Here is an 18,032-nt window from a genome sequence, read left to right as displayed (position 1 = left end):
AAGCTGACTTATTATTTCTACAACTTTTATATGATATAAAAATGAAGTGAAATTATTGTACATGTTCTAGGGAAAAAAATTAGGAAAAAAAATCATACAGTACACTACTTGTGAAAGTTCACAAAGTTTTCTGAAAAAGTATTGTTAAGTCTTAAACACAGATATTTGTTCTGATTTTGATATTTGTGAAAGTACTCTGTAGTCTTAAAATTATATGAAACAAGATATATAGTTCATATGTGAGTTAAAAGTGCCATCTAGTTGTAAGCATTGTGCAAGACAACTGAATGATTATATAGCAAGTTCTAGTTGGATACCTATGGTACGTAGTATACTACTGTGATTCTTTTTTTTTTTTTTCAGTATTTTACAAAGTAGAACACATGAGAAAAATCAACTGGTACTTTGTAAGTTTTATTTGTTGTTCAACTTATTTTTCTATTTTATATTTGGGGGTAAAATGTGTTTCTGAAAAATTTAAGTGATGTATGTCCAAACCTCAGTGAGATACCCTAGCACAATATGGTTAAGAGCAAACTTGAATGATGCACAGATTAAGTTCAGTTATAGTTTCTAAATTAAATTTAGGTGTGATTATGAAACACGCACACCTGTGCTAGTATCGGGTACAAATTCAAAGTTAGAAAAAGACAGAACTAAAGTTTCTCATGCAACGTAGGTTATGCTGCTTCTGAGCACATGCAGAAATGCCGACAGCATTTAACCACATTCTCACCCACATTTGCATTAAAAAAAAAATCTCCATTGAAATACTTGTGTTTTAGTGAGCTTAGTTTTCTAAAACACTGACAGATTCAAAAGACTTTTACTCTGCACCTCTCTCCAGTCTTATGTGGAAGGCTTGACACAGAAAGGGAAGCAATATTGAATGATACTGAATCCTCTAGGGAAGGACTTAATTTTGCCCTGGTTTTATTAGAATGAACAGGAAGTGCTAGACTTAAGCCGCAGATCAGGGAGACAATTTATACTTGACTGTGTGGTGTATTTTGTTTTAGGGGGAGGGTGTTTTTTGCTGTTTTGTTTTGGCTTTTTTTAAGCACAGAAGAACCTTTTCCACAGTTTAAAGGGACATGTATCTTTTTGGTACTTGTGTTAAATATCTTGTGTCAACAAAGCGAGGCTTTAATCAGGAGAGGAACAGGAATTCTCAGTGAATTTAGCTCTTCATCACAGCCTTCTCAGCCTCTTTATTAGACTGATCATTTTTTTTCCCTGTATTCAGTTATTCCTTCATGACTCTTAGTATGTTGTTGTCATGTGTATAATGTTGCATGCAAGTGCCTAAAAACCTAATTTTTGTTCAAAACTAAATATTCAAAGTGTGAACACTTACTACTAACTTCACAGTGATGTGCCTTTTAGAGTTAGATGGATCTGCTTTTCATACTGGCTTTAGCTTTACTGTGAATGACTGCTGCACTGAGAAAAAAAATATTTTCTCAACTATCTCTGGTCCTAAGTCTTCAAGAACAGCTTTCTTTTCCTTCCTGCAAACCTGACAGTTGACTTTTAAAATGATCATCCAGTTTTGGGAGGCAAAGATTTTCATCTGAGATTTCAGGAGAATACCTCAGGATTCTGAGTGTACTGCTAAGTAGGGTGGGAAAAAGTTTGCCCATATAAGACCCAAATTCATGTAAGGGAAAACTTAAACAGAAGAAAGAAAAAAAAAAAAAAAAAAAAAGAGATAATTTCTTACCTGAGTTCAAAAGGCATTAAGTATTTTACAATTAATGAGGATGTATAGATAGATTGCAAAAATGCCTTACCTAAAGAGTGTTTGAACATTTACAATAGTCTTAGCATCTGCCATGTAGTCTTCCTCAGCACTCATTGTACTTTCTTTGTCCACCACCACCATATTAGCTGCAAAGGTGACCCCACATCTTAATAAGTCATCTAGGCTTTTGTGAAGAGAAAGAGGGAGAAAGAAACAAGCAACTTAAAGATGGAAAACTTAGAAGATTAGGGATGGTTGGAATTTTCAGACCACAGGCTGAGTTGCTGGTTCCCTTCATCTCCATGTACATATCATAATTTCCAATATAATCTATATCAAGTATATCATCTCAATTAATTGATAGAATAGAATATGAATAATTATATTCCTTTAAGTCATGCAGAATGCACTTCAGTAGGTTGTCACAGTCCCTCTCCTTTTGCTAAAATGATAAATTTATTTCAACTTTTTAAAATAAGCCTTTAACAGTTACTTGAGAAGACAGTATGTCTTCACATGCTGGAAAATCTTGCTTAATTTCAGTTACTTTTGGCAATAAACCAAAATAAATGCCTTGGGTTGCTCTTTCCCACAATCATATTTGAATTTCAAAATGCTAATAAAGATTCTGCCAGGACATCTCATACATTCCTCTTTTAGGTTAATCTGTGAGTTGGGGTGTTCTCACGATGCTTTTAGGAGCAGCTGTACATCAGTAAAACTTTGCACTCTGCTAGACACTGTTTCCTGTGAAGCCTGACCATAGAAAACACTCACAGAAAACTGAGCTAGAGTTCCCATTATGACTTATAGCTTTGTTCCAAAATTAAGCATATTTGTTGTTTTAACAATAATATTTTCCATAGAAACTAAGCACTTTTCAAAAAGTTCAGAAAGGACTTTCCTGTAATGATTAAAGACTGCTAGGAACCTAGCAATTTTTAAGTGAAAATAAGAAGAAAAAGTGAATTTCATGGTTTCCAAGGGAAACTGGGAAACTAAATTTTCACATCATTCTGTTTACTTCCAAGGTGAAAAGCTGTTTTGGCATTATAATTGCTTCTCATTTGGCAATCTATAATATTAATTAAGTCTTGATTGTTCTGATACAGTTTTTATTTTCAGCAATGATCTTTACATAACCTATTATAAATTGGATAAGGAAAAACCCCACAAATTTGTGGTATTTATTTTACAGCTTATATGTATTCTTCCAAAACAAATACATAATATAATTATTTTTGAAACTGTGCAGTTTCACTGGTGGTTGGCTACAAAAAAAAAGAAAGGTTGTATTTTATATGATTTATATTAACAGCTTTAGTGCAAAGCAGAACTCCAACCTTTCTCTGAGTAATTTGTGTTTCTTCTTTTTCAGTCTTTCAGTTGATCCCTGAAAATAGCATATTCTCAAATATCCAGATTTCTACATTTCAACGTTTCATAAACTCAACAGCCATTCTTATTTTAGCAGTTGTAAAGAATTTTAAAAAAATACTAATTTAGAAGTATTATTATTCTAGTTCTCAGGTACTTCTAGCTATAGGTTTCTTAATACTAAATAGATCTCTACACAGCTGTGAAATCTGTTCAGTTACAGATCTCACATATTTTATACCTGAAGACTGTAGAATAGATTTCTGCTACTTAATGACATATTTTGATGAAGTTCATTCCAGCTGTGAATTTTGGTGAAGCTACTTTTCTGCAGGTCATCCACGTCTAACAAAAAGGAGTGGTAAATGAGAATAATTCCTTTGGTGGTTTTCTCTCTAAGATGATGACATTTCATGCCAGGTGACCAAATGACAAATATATTAGATACTTAAGAGGTAGTAGGTGGCACTTTGGAAGTGTATTCTAAACCTATTAAATAAAAAAGGAAACTTTGCATATTTTACATTGTAGTTCTTAGCTAAAAATTATCGACTTCTATTAATTGTACATGACTTAAAAACATGTTTAGGAAAAAATGGGGAGTAAATATGAACTGTATTTTTAAAAGTCCTCCTTATTGATGAAAACAGATGTCAGAAAAAACCCCTACAAAATCTGATTGGTTATTGCACCAGGAATTAAAGTGATTGTATTGTCAGAAAAGACGCAGAAGTTCATATTAGTACTACTGTAAACTGTAGAACTCTGTATAATCACTTATTTCAAAGACTATACACTTTTTTTTATGCACTCAGTCCTAAAAACAACAAAACACACTTAGGGAGGGATTTGGTGATTTTCTTTTTGAAATAAACTCAGTAAATGTAATTAAAGTTTAATTTTCCATATTAATAAAAACATCTTTGGGTTATTAATTATTTTTGACACTGAATCAATTCAGTTATTCTGCTGATACGACTTCTTTTTATAATTGTGGAATTAAGAGTTAAGAAAGTGGTAGATATTAACAACCTGAAACACTGTTTTGGTTTAGAGGAAGAAATGTAGAAAGTGAAAAACATTTCTGTAGGTTCTTTGCAAATCTCACAATGTCTATGATACCACCAAGGTAAATCTGTAACTGTATCACTATTATAAGTAGTTTTAAAGACTTTGTTACAAGAGGTTGAGATGGAGAAACACTGAATCTCCAGAATCCTCACTGAAAAACTGGATTCTGTTAATTCAGGGCAGGAAATAAGTTTTTGATTTCTACTTGAGGAATGAGCATTACGGGATTGTAGTCCCAACTCAAAACTAGCTATGCAGTGAAGCAAACCATTTTCTTCTTTAAATTGACACTCTACACACAGGAGTTTACTAAAATGCTAATAAGCCCTTGCTCTTCTCTTGTTTACATTAAATCTATGTTGCCAAACCTAGATATGGAAATATATTAGCAGAGGTGAAGACAGAAATGTAGGAGTAGGTGATATTTTAAGTAGTGGAAGATGAAGACTGTTACACACATTCAAGACTGTCAGTATTAGTACTGTCTACGTTCTGTAGCTATCTTTACAAAACCCTAGTCAGTAACTCCAAACAAATTATAACTAACTGCAGAATGACACTAGAATCAGGGCTATAATCTGGCAATTTGTAGAAACATATAAATGCACCTAATTAGTGTTAATCTTATGTTTTTGAAGACATAAGCCTGTGTTCCCTGACATACTTGTCACTAATGACATCCTTCATAAATCAGGAATTTGAAATCCCAAATTATACCACACAGACACAAACCATGCATGCAAAAAGATCATCTTCAAATACAAAACACACTTAAACATGCAATGACAATACACAGAACAGACCACTGAGCACTACAATGTTAAGTTTTCTAACAGTTATTTCACCTACTTGTCGATAGAGCCCACCATGTAGTAAACCATTGGAAACCAACAGATTGCATCCAGAAAATGCATATCTGGCCTAAGCAGCAGATGGGATTACAAAATGAAACACAGTATCACAACAGCAGTATCTCTTCTAAAATATTTCAATAAACTGGTAGCTTGTTTTAAAAAAAATAACTTTTTAAAACTTTGGCAGTATAATGTCACTTTAAACAGGAAATACGTTTGCAGAAAGCTGTGAATTGTTTGCTGTGATCATAAAGAATGACCAGAATTAACATGCTTATATTAATAAATGCACCTCTTAAATCAGAAATTTTATGGCACAGTTCAATTCCAAATATAAGAATTGAATGACTGATGTCAAAGACACACTACCAAGTTATACTCCAATGAATGACTTAGGAGTACTTAAAATAAGCAGTGAGAGTTTTCAATTAAAATGTGAAGTGGAAATCCAATCATCGTTTAGTTTTTGTGCCAACAGCTCCATTCAAGTCAGTAAGACAATCTTAGATGAAACATTGTTTTTAAAATGGAATGTGAAAACTAAGATACTGTATTTTATTGCATTGTTTCTTTAATCGTAAATGTTATTGTGTTTCTTCTTATGTATCAAGAAGCACTGTAAATCTTAAAACACACATGATGTATAGGTATCAAAATAAGCATACTGTAATAAATTGCCTTGATAAATAGAGAAAATAGGAATATAACAACAAGGCATAGATATATTCATGAAAGGTGGCCGGATTCCTAAGTCCAATGAAATAAATCACAAAATTCCAATTGACTTGAATGGCAGCCTGAATTCCACCTCATGCATGTATGAAAAGTGTGCTGGCTTTTCAGCTAGCTTCTGCAGTCTCATGAATGCTGGCCTTTCAGAGAAGTCACTGCAAAAGCTGTGTAGAGGGAAGCAACACTAAGGGTATTAGTTTAATTAGCAACCATAGCTTTTATTTTATACTAATAAAAAGTGGTTTTAGCCATAAATGTCACAACAGTATTAAAGTATGTAAATTCAGCCACTGTGCTGAAACGAAAAACAAGCACTAGAGGGCACTGTATGCTCACATCTTTAAGAAAGTCGCAAATCAGAAGTCCTTTAGTCTAATTTAGGTTTTTACCAATGTGTGTAATTCACTTTATGCCATCATATGTACATAAAAAAGCTTCTGTTTTGCAAACACAGGTGTATACAACTTCACTAAAGAGTTGTCTGAGACAAAAGTGGGACACTTCACAGCAGGTCTTCGTATAATAAATCACTTAAACTAGAACATATATATGGAAAGGGAAGTGTCAGCCTGGAATTAGAACCTGTAACAAATTTCTGCTGCTGTCATTTCTTTGAGTCATAGTTTGATCTAATTGTCTGTATACAGCTAACCTCCATTTCTGTGTCTTCCAAATTGTAATTTTAAGTACTTGAGCAGTACCAAAGTGTTGCAAAAAAAAAAAAAAAAAAGTCTCTTTCATTCATTGTCAGATTATAAATGAATCAGTCTTGCCACAGAAGAATTTATCTGAAATTTTAAACAGCTAATGCAAGAAAGGCTAAGAATTCCAGTGATCTCCAAACAGATATGGTAGTAAGAACAATATTGTAGGTTTTAATTTTTTTCCATGACTTTACCTAATTGTAGACAAAGTGTGTGTGTGGCTGGGTGGGGGGGTCCTACTGGCTTAAAGAACTGTTTATCTTGGAGTCTAAAATTATTAAAAATATACCTAAGTGGTCCAGGCCACTCAGTGCCTTAGGTTATAGGTTAGTGTTGTCTGAAGTGCTGTCATAAGCTGTGAAACTGTTAGACAGTTTGCTTTTTACAGTGTTTATGAAGTTATTTAATTTTAGCAGTAACATTCACATTATTTGGAGTATTTTTAAGATATACTTGGCTGAAACATTGGCCATGAAGAATACAGATGTTTCAATTCACTATGGTCATTTACAGTCAGTAAAAAGTCAATTTTGTATATGATAGTGAACATAGGGTATTATTTTTATCACCAATTTTCTCAAAGATAAATGTGCCATAATGTTTTTGATTTTAAGTTGGCCATGTGAAGAGTGATCACCTATTGAAGTAATGGTAAAATGAGCTTAAAATGTATCACAAAAAAAAAAAAATTATATCTACTTACGGGTTATCCAGGAGTAATACAATGGGATTTAGTTCTTTCTTTGGTCGATAATAAGCTCTGAGTGGAACAATGAAGTTATATAAGCCATTTCCAGCAGTTTCTGCTGCAACTATAATCAATTTATTTTTGAATCCATAGGCTTTGGCATCTTCATAGTAGTTATGTTGGCATCCCTAAAATCAAAATAAGAAACAAGTTCAGTGGATATGAATAAATAGATTTAGCTCTGACATTAAAGGGTTTTACCATTAGAAATAGAAAATTGTATCAGATGACCTGATACAGATGTGATTAACAAATGCGATTACCAAACGTGATTAACAGACATAGCACATGTTTAACAGACATTAATAAATGTGATTAACAGACATAAACACTTGGTGATGCAAAGGATGAGAAAACCTATTATAGCTTAGTAAGTGCTGAACAAACCCCATCTCTAAGCAGAAACGAAAATTTAACTCTGTTCTGATGCAAGAGACAAACAAGAATACAGTTTTATCCAGTACCAGGAACTCCCTTTACCTTATCTAGTCTTAGACAACAGAAGGGTACTTTTTCATGCAGAAGATGACAAAATGTGGGAGAGCTTCCGATATATGGAGAGTAAGGAGGATAGCCTTTGGCATACCTAGGAGAATAGAACAAACATTTTTCAGTATAGCAAATTACTGAAACATAGTTTACTATACAACTATTTTATGGGTTGTTTATACCTATGTCTAAGTTTTGCAGTTATCTGTAGACTAGCAGAATCAAATACATGAGATGAACTATGTTTAATATGGATCAAAGGAATATATTTTGCAGCTTTGACCAATTCGATACAATTTAGTGAAAGCTATCATGCATTCGTGGACTAAAGGAATTTTGCTTGGGTTTTTTTGTATAGGCATCTTTGGAAATGGGATGATGTATCATAGTGTGTTTTGAACACATGTACTGGAAACTTCTAAGGAAGGAAAAAAGGAAGAAAAGAAAATAGAAATAGTGGTATTTCTGCTTTTCCTTCTCCATTTTTCTTTCAAACACCTATCAAGAATGAGTCAGATCATTACCTTCTTGCTTTAATAACATACTTTCAACATGGTTAGAATAAATCTTAAATGGCGAATCCTCTCGCTGATGAGATGAAATTTCTAATTGACCTTAGTTATATAAGAGGCCTTTGAAATCCCAGTATTTCAGTCTGCAGATTTAAGATAACTCGTTCTGTTATTTTTTTCATTGGAGCTTTATGATCTTCCCTGGGGCTTCTTGTGCTTGCCACTGTTGGAGATGGGAAACTGTGCTAGGTGAGCCACTGGCTTAATTGTGTATTTCAGTTTTAACATCCCTGTTAGAAATCCCAAAAACCATAACTGCTTATCTGCATGGCAGTTACAGGATTGAATCTTCTGTTTTTATCTGAGTAATGCAACATTACTTTCAGTAACATGCTAACAAGCATTTTAAATTAGATGCAGTAATTTTGTCTCATGCTGCTTTTTTTCATTCCTACATTTTGAGGTCAGACACCTAGCCCCAGCATTCAACAAGTCCGTTGAATGATCTGATTATCACTGCACTCTCAGGACAGATGTACTTATCTGTTTACAAATTAGTTGAGTCCTGTCTTTATAACTACAGAATGTAAGAAAAATGGTCATAAAAAATGCTGTAAAAAACCCCTGCAATACACAATTAGATCTTTATGACTGCGTATAGAAAATCGCCAGAAAATGGAGGAGTTAATCTGTGGTTTTTATTTCAAAATAGGCATAATTGAATTCTGCTAACAGACAACAACATTTCATAAAGGAGAAAAATTCCATAATTGGCCTTTATGGGTCTTGCTTGCTACAGCCGTTTGGGTTGATCTGCATGTCAAAAAATTATCTGTGACATGTACATAATATTAGCTTTTCAAATTATGTTGTTTATTTTATATTTAATATACATACTCTAAACCTGCGGAGACTTCATCATCTGATGGGGTAGTTTCATCTTCTGACTGGTCACTTAGCAGGTCACATGTCTGAAGTGAGGACGAGTCTGCAACCTCCAAAACAGGTGCTATACTGGGCCGTCTGCCCTCTTTACCTCCCTCAGAGGGAAGAGCTAGCGTAGGTCCACTGGATGTTCGGCATCCTGTATCTTGTAAGTCGATAGCCACTGTCCCTGAAGTAGCGTTGAAAGCATTTTCTCAATGTTGTCAAAACATTTGAATGAGACTCCTGTATTTAGTGGGGATTACATGACTACACAGCCAATATATAACAAATATTTAAACTAAACTATACTAAACTATATTTAAACTACAGCCTTTTCCTGCAAAGTAGAACTTTTTCTAACCATTAATGGATATTTTCTTATTAACTACCTTTTTAAAATCATACCTTATATAATTAATTCATATTTATATGCATCAATAACCTGTAGGTTTTTATTGAGCAAGGGCATTTTTTTAATTAAAGCAGCTTATGAAAACTTACTGCAAACAACCAGTTACGAATGACAAAGAAATTACCCATGTGATTTTCGCAGTTGTTTTGTTTTGCTTACATTTTATTAATACTTTTTTATACAACAGTCTTAAGCAGTTTAATTCTAGATAGTCAAGTAAAAGAAAAACATAACCAAATTCTGTTGATTGTTATGTTTTGGCTTTTTTTTTAAATATGAGGGCAAGTGTTTAATATTTTTTCTTTCCATATACTATTACAATTTCTTATATACTAATTTAAATTATCATTTTAGAAATACACTGTTTAAAAGGTTTAATGCACTATTCATTAAAAAAGAGGATGTTGTGAGGCCTTTTTTTTTTTTTTTTCTTTTTTACTTACCCATGCTGGCTATTATACTGTGTACAGGTAACCTAGAAGCTCCATGATAAGATAATTTTGATTCATGGTTTTTTCTATGTTTTTCTTGTTTCTTAAAAGCAGAATTCTCTTCTTTGGTGATATTTATGTAAAAGCATATATCTGTAGAACTCATGATATATCGAGGACCTGGATTCAGCAAAATGTTTTTGTTATCTTCCTTTCTAACACCAATCAGACAGACTCCAAACCTTAATTAGAAAAGGAAAGGCATGGTTCACTTTGCATAGTCCCATATAAACCAGAATTTCCACTGTCAAAAATGAACGTCCAGTATATTTTTCTATTTTGCAGATTATGAACATTTTCAGATTTTTGGATGACAGTATGAAAAATCTTATGTCCTAAATAGGCCACTTCTGATCAAGCAGTTTTTATGAGCTCATGAATCCCTAGGCATTTGAATCCAGCGTTTTTCTTAATCCCCATAATATTCTTCTAATGCTGTTCCAGTTGATTTTTTTTTTTCTATCAGATGAATAGTCCCTTCTGGGAAAATATTAGAAGAATGGATATATAATATGAAAAAGTATTCATCATGTTAAATTGTTCCATTATTCATATGTAATGGAAACCTTTTTCAGAATTAATTTTTGCAATTCACTTCTGGAAATGTATTTGATTAGTGATAGAAAATAAGGAATTAAAGCAAAAAAATCCTTCACTTATGAGAATAAACTCAATATTCAGGGTTTGATATATGATCATTTTGTTAAATGTATACAAATATACATGATTTGTGTTCAGTTCATACGTTCACCTCACAGAGCAGCACTGAATAAGTGAGTGATGTGGAACCTAAAGAAGATATGTTAGCATCTAAGAGAAAAAATATGGGTTTATTTTGAACAATCACACAAATGTAGCATGCACCACCTTTTAAATTGAACATTCTGTATAAAATGAACATGCCCACAAAGGAAGTGAGATTTCCAGCTGACTCCTAAATAAATAATTAAAAAAAATACACTAATATCCTCCCACCCACCCCTTTCTAGATTGTTTTGGACATGGAAAGGACTGGAGTTCTCATACAACCTCTCTAAGGTACAATTTTTTCCTGGTTGTCAGGCTTATCCTATATATCATCTATATTCTGTTCTCTGACTGAGCTGGCGTTACAGGACCAGCATGAGCTTTTACCTGATGAGCTCTAACTTACAGAAAAATATCCATGAAATATATTAGTGGCCACATATTTAAACCTAGCAACAGAGTAATGTGTAATACTGCACCTTTGAATGCATAGCTATGTTGCAGGCAAAACAATTAATTATTTGTTTGAACTTTTAATTGTTGATAGGAAAGTAAACATACTTTTTATGTGCATGGAAAGAAGCATATGTGAAGCTTTTCCCCTCATACTCAGCAAAAAAAGTACTTTCTTCCAGGTTAATATGATATACTTCATTACCAGAGCATCTGCCATACATTTTCTGCCATTGTTCTGGTGATTGCTGACTCTCCCTGAAACATGTACAGATAAAGAGAATAATTTAAAACTTAATGTAAAATTCTTATTAATCAGAACAGTATTTTGTGGCAATAGAAACTACAAATGTCTATTGAAAAGGTCCATAGGCTAATCTGAAAGAAATATTTGAGATCAAAGCTTGGTAATACTGTAAATACAGAGATTATTTTAATGAATTAAAGGGCATTTTCTGCTAAGTAATAGGCATATAAGATTATGTGCTTTAATATCAGGAGAGATATGGCTGAATTACTTTAAATTCACACCATAATAAGTAGATTCATTGCAATTTAAAGATGACAGGTGAAACCAACAGCATGCTCATTCTATTCATAAAGGCAGTCTCTTCAGATGCTCCATCGCAGATTGTCTGGTTCCTGTTTGAAGCAGGTAAAGAATCATTAAAAATAACTTATGTAGGAAAGACCTATTTAACTTCAGTCACTTTATCTGTAAGAAAGATTTTTTTTTTCTGCATTTACTTATTTGCTATCTTCATCATTTACCCTATGGACATTTTTAGTTACTGTGCCTTGTATACTATGATAAATGTATACCTTCTTTTCTGTAGTGCACGAAAATAAATTATTACTTTAACCATATTAAGCATATCATCCTTTACTATATGCAGCTAATGTCCTTCATCCAAATGGACTGTTGGACATGTGGAAATGTTCCAAAGCTCAGCTAACAACAAAACTTGCAGACTTGGGGCTTCTGTGAACTTCTTTCTTTATTAAAGTTTCACGTGGAAACAAGGTTCTGTCTGCACGAGTTTTACTGGATATAAGGATGCATATATATACATATATGTATATAGATAGGATATAAAACTGAAAAATGTGCTCTGTGTTTTGCCACTTGGAGCTTAGATCTCAAGATACTGGGACATGCTCCTTTGTGGTCATTTATACATTTTCAGTATCTTAACACAATTTCTATTTTTCTTCAATTTATCATTCTTCTCCACCCTCAGTGTAGAAACAATTTGTTTCAAGATGGAAATAAGTAAGCCATTTTTATTGCAACAGTATTAACAAACAGGGCACTAAGTATAGAATAGCATAACTAGAAATGTAATTCTAGAATAAAATTTTTCAATATTTCACTTTTCCCCCCAAAACAAAATGTTCACCTGTTTAAAGTCTGCTTCGTTCCAGTTAGTTGTCTAAAAGCTTCCCATGGGGCTGTTCTGTAAAGATCACATTGAGTTCAAGTAACAAAGGCTATTTTCTTTCAGTATTTTATATCATAATACAAACCCTAATAAAGTTCAATTACTAGATTAGATAATTAGAAAACATTTAAAGATAAATGTTAAGATTAATAATTAAGATCAATAGTAAGATTATGAATAAGATTCAGGGTAGAATTTTGGTGTGTTACAGACTGAGGTTTTGAATTCCATAAACAGCTGAGAAGACAATGGGATTATTTACATCTAGTTTGTTTAATCTGAAAAGTAGCATTAAAGACCAAAGCGAGTTCACATAAACAGCAGCAAAGTTCCCATTAATTTTAATAGCAAGTTGATCTGGCCAAAGTTGCTTAGAAAATGAACTTTTCCCCACTCTCTTCACATATTAGTACCAGAAGATAAGGTGTTTTTAGTTTATGTACATGTATTTCTTTCTGTTTACTGTTTATTGTATTATTATTCTAATTAGGATAATAGAGAATAATAATTTTCCTGTGTTCTGCTGCTGTGTATTGCCTTTAACTTCCGGTAATTTCCCAATGTACTTATCTTCATGATTATCAGAAATGAGCTTGTATTATGGACAGTGTCACAGTATTTCTTAATAAATATAGGAAATAGATCCCCTGTGGAATACATAGCACTTTATTTGTAAGAGTACAACAGCAACAGCTGGGACAATGTTTTATCAATGAACTGTTTAATTCTATTAAAATTTAAAGTCACTTAGGTTAAGATCATAACTTCACTGAATTAACAAATGTTAAGAAGCTAGAATTTGAAAGTGGTCATATTTTCCCTTTATGAATGACTTTTCACCAGGAAAATGACAAAAAAAGCAAGAAATGTTCTGGTCAGTTCCTTGCTAATCTCCTCTAGTTACATGGACCTAAAATACTGTGTAAAAAGAAGAGCCATTCCTTGTGGAATGGAAAGGCATAGGTAGTCATTTGAACTTGGTTCTTTGTGAGAACAACTTGAACAAACATTCCCAGTCACTGTATTGAAGTATCTAAATTTGTGAGTCAACAGATACTGGGCTTCTGTGAATGGAAACCCGAACTAATTATTAAGAACAATCCTCTCAATAACTTTGAGTAAACTTTAAAAAGATTACCCAAGGTTGGAAGCAGTTCATTCACTGCAGTCTCCCCATAATCCAAGCCTGTTCTTTTTATATAAGGAAGTCAGTACTGATAGGGATTTAAAACTCAAGTCCTACTCAAGTTTAATGCAGGTGCTGGTATTAACCAGGATAATGAAAGGATAATTAAACAGGAACTAAGGTAAAGCAAAGCAGTTCACTGTTAACACTGAAAGTCTATTTAACAAATACTCTTAATTATTTAGGTCTAATTTACTATGTAGTTTGGCAATAAATGTATGTATAGTTAACATTTTTATCTGTAGTTTAAATAATCTATTTTCACTTAGTCTTTTTACTTAGCCAAATTCCAATGTTCATCTGACTTCACCTTTCAGATGCATAAGGTAATTTAACCTGTTTTAACAATTAGCAGTTATTTTACCTATTGTTCAACATTAGAAAATATCTAGAAAATCAAAACCATTATTAAATTTATCAAATCCAAAGCAGTCTTATGTCTGCAAAACTGACACCTATTTTGAAAACAGATTTCCCCCTGAAGACAATGAAGTGCAGAATCATTTACTTTACCAACACTGTTCAAGCACTCTAGCGTCAGTGCAAATCTCAGGAGATGCTTATGAAGCATGTAAGTTTAAAAGGATTTTTTCCTCTAAAACATTAGTGTATACTCAGTAAGAAAGTTTGAAACTAAATTTCTTGACTCAAGTATAATACTTCTAAAGATCAGATTTATACCTGTATCTAGTTACGAGTTTATTTTAGTTAGCGAGTGTTTAAATCAATTATGGTATTGCACTTAAAAATTATGAATAACGCATTAAAATTATGAATAAAAAAGTCAAGTATAAGATTGATAAAATTGGGACACTGAAGTGGTAATTCAGGAAAGAAATTATTTTTACATATTTAAATATTTTATAGGATTTTTTGACTTATGCGTGATTACTGTCCTTTGAATTTTAAATATTATATTCAAGAAGCGCATAGTTGTTAACAATCAATGGTTAAATCTCTACTTGTTAAAGATCATCTTAACTAAATGCTCAGGGACATAGAACTTCCAGATTAAACATGGCCTATGTAACACTCAGTTATAAGCAAAAAGTAAGCTCAAGTACATCATCACTTAATGTTTCCAAGAGCATGGTACGTTTTTTTAATAGGGTCAGATTAGTCTAGCAAAAAGGTAGGTTTCTCCTCACTTCCTAATTTTGAATGCTTGACTTGGTGGCTTTTATCATACAATGAACAGATTTGTGCACTTGTACAAAACTTAATGAAAAATTAAAATCGCAGTTAAATTAGACTTTTGAGAACATATTCCAGTATTTCCAAGGGATTTTAAAAAGTTGTAAGAATAAAAGGGGAAGAAAAACCCCATCAGTTTTGGAATTATGTACCTTTTTATGTATGGGAATTATGTAAAATTTTAGCAAAAATGAAATGAAGTAGCAAAAATATTAAATTTGACAGCTTAGAAAGTGATATTTTGGGAGAGAAATACTTGCTTTTTTGAGTTTTTTATTTTTAGCACTGTGAAGTCAAGACTACTAAAATTTGAAATATTTTTGAAGTTTTCTCCCCTCTAATGTGTCTGTTTTAAACTTTCACAGATATACTGTGGTTTTAAAGAACAGCCATATCTATTCAACCAATTAGTCCAGCATTAATACACAAGCTCTAAAATGTCCAAAGTTTGCCATTTTTCAGGATTTTGGAGCCCATCTGAGATTAAATGCTCTGATGACTCAAGCAGAGGAATGACAAGTAGCCATTTTCACTTTTCCAGTCTTTACTTAAACAGCAAGCTTGTATGTTTCTGTAAGAAGGATTCAAAGTAGTGCTGACAACTATTTGTGCAAAAAGAATTTTTTCCTCCTAGTATACAATGACCAGACTAGAAATCAGTTATTTTAACAACCCTGATTTTGTCAATTAATTCTGATTGCAAAAGAAATAATAAGCAGTTTTGTACTCTACTGTAGTTAGTGTCATAGTTGGGAATGTGTATAAAAGATCAATATGCCTGTGTTAAAAACGAAATGCTAAAGTTCTTATGTACAGCAGAAAACAGAGTCCCTTTCATATGTCTGGTTTTGTGCTGATGGAAAATTCTCTGCTAGAATACTACTCAAATTCTTTCATGTATGTATTACATGAAGTAACTAAAGAAGGCTCTCTGTATTCTGTGCATGTCAGATAATGAAAGCTAGACAGATGAAGAATGTATTTCACCATGATTCTCAGGAGGCATGGAAACAATATTTTGTTGTCATCTTATTAACAGATTCTAGTACAGACAGTGGCATTAAAATCTTGACATTTTTTGCTCCTGGTAGTAAAAGTTCTAGCAGTAATTTCAGTTTTCCCCATCCTGGGCACAGGGGAATACTACAAATGCCATATAGAAGGTTAAATAACTCTGCTTGTAAGTAACAAGATATTACTGGCTCCATGGTTACTTGAAAAACAGTATGCATTTTTACTAGACTCTCAAATGTATTCTTGTGCAATCTATAGGCACGTATTCCATTTCTACAGATGTATTTGGAGATTTACTCTTTAATTCCTCTCTCTGCCCACAATACTTTAATAAGAATACCTTATTATTCCAAGAATATAGCATAGCAGAGATATACTAGATGTGGTAAAATTATTTTGGTAAATATAGAGAGGTTCTACTGTGACTATGCAGTGTGTAGAGACACCGTAATTCTGTACACCTTCCAGCAGTTGTGGTTATTATGTTAAAAACTATGTCTTCACATGCATGTTTGCTTGCTTCTTAACACACAGGCACTGAATAGCAAATAATTTTTTATATGTTATCAGAAAAACTTTTTTGAGCTCATTGAATAGGAATTTTTCTAGGTACAAAAACAGACCTTCAAGTTAACATATTAAAATATTCTTGGGTCTTGTTGGTGGGGTTAAGTAGAACTGTGTGCTAGATCCATGATTCGATCTACTAAATTGGAAATAAAATTTTGCATATGTTCTACTGTGGAAGTGGCATAACAGCATGCAACAATTTCTTAAATATTTTTGGGGGGTGTTTCTCTTTGAAATTATAATATCTTAAGTAAAACATCTCGATGCTTTTATTGTGCAGAAAGTTCTAATTTCTTGTTAAAAACTGTAGTTGGGTAGCTATTTTCCAAAGAATATCAGCTATAACTTTTATGAGTTTTTTTTTTTTTATGGTAGTTTATACTTACTGTCCCCTAGATGTATGAACCAGCAGTGTGATTAATGTAGAGGTAGCTGGGCATATACAATTTAGAGCTAGCATAGCATATTTGAATTCCTCTTCACACACAACATGATCTGTAGAAAAAAAAGGAAATATAAACTGTTTTACAAAAATACATTCCATTGAACAGAATTATCACTTCCTCTCATTGTCTAGGAAAATGGTGAAGACACAGGCAATCAAAACTTGCCTCCCAATCTTCATCTTCCACTTGAACCTGGAGGGCAGTTGTATATGTTCTGCCCCATCTATGCTCTCTCTCTGATTGCATGAGTAGAGTTAATGTTGCATCCAGCTCATACTTTCTGTCCTGCATCTACACACGGAGAGGATGCAACGGCTCTGTCTATCCCACTGCCACTATCTTGCTGTACTAGTTGTATGAGTAGGCCATGTAGCATAGTCTAGTTTGTATCTTTTGCACCTTCTGCAGTCTTGCACAAACTGGTATAGAGACACCAAGCACTGTACAAAGATAGAATTTTGTGTTCAGGAAGTAGGATACCTACGATACTGCAGAGCAGGACTGGCTTGCAGACCTGTTACTTGGCAGTGGCTCTGGGATTTTGCACTGCACTTCCATGTGTCACGTAGATTTGACTAATACCTCCTCCAGGAACTGCTAACAGCTGCTGTCTCCCTGCAACCTAGGCAAGGGGGGTGGTTGTTTTTTCTTTTCTGTTTTTTTACAACTTTGCATTCTTTTTACCCCACTCCTTGTCTGGCTTTTGTAATCACAAATTCGTGCTTTGTTTTTGAGTCCTTACAGGAAGGTATGTTTGCACATTAGTACTTGCTGTGATGGAACAGTACTATAGACACACCTGTTTTTTTCTGTCTTTTAATGGAATTTATGGGAGGGGAAGTGAGAAGAGAAAGCAACAGACGCATTATATCTAGTCCTCTGTATTGGTTTATATTTAAAACTGACAAATATTCTGCAC

At 33.1% G+C, this 18,032-nt stretch overlaps 1 protein-coding gene across 4 annotated transcripts in view; it reads right to left on the bottom strand.

The window, feature by feature from the left end:
• Positions 1-18,032, bottom strand: part of KCNT2 (potassium sodium-activated channel subfamily T member 2) — a 152,377-nt gene that overhangs the window by 34,988 nt on the left and 99,357 nt on the right. For 2 of the 4 annotated variants that reach the window (XM_074831661.1, XM_074831662.1), the window contains 8 exons: positions 17,054-17,162; positions 11,370-11,519; positions 10,014-10,243; positions 9,129-9,345; positions 7,711-7,816; positions 7,186-7,358; positions 5,042-5,113; positions 1,794-1,928 (listed from right to left, as the gene is read on the bottom strand). In XM_074831661.1, the coding sequence (XP_074687762.1) occupies positions 1,794-1,928; positions 5,042-5,113; positions 7,186-7,358; positions 7,711-7,816; positions 9,129-9,345; positions 10,014-10,243; positions 11,370-11,519; positions 17,054-17,162 (1,192 nt within the window). The remainder of the gene's footprint in view (positions 1-1,793; positions 1,929-5,041; positions 5,114-7,185; positions 7,359-7,710; positions 7,817-9,128; positions 9,346-10,013; positions 10,244-11,369; positions 11,520-17,053; positions 17,163-18,032) is intronic. The other 2 variants (XM_074831663.1, XM_074831664.1) reach the window with 2 other exon arrangements.

The sequence above is a fragment of the Strix aluco genome, chromosome 8, assembly GCF_031877795.1.
Source record: "Strix aluco isolate bStrAlu1 chromosome 8, bStrAlu1.hap1, whole genome shotgun sequence".
Classification (NCBI taxonomy): domain Eukaryota; kingdom Metazoa; phylum Chordata; class Aves; order Strigiformes; family Strigidae; genus Strix; species Strix aluco.
Note: the sequence above shows the minus strand (reverse complement) of the source record. Positions and strands in the feature narration are given on the sequence as shown.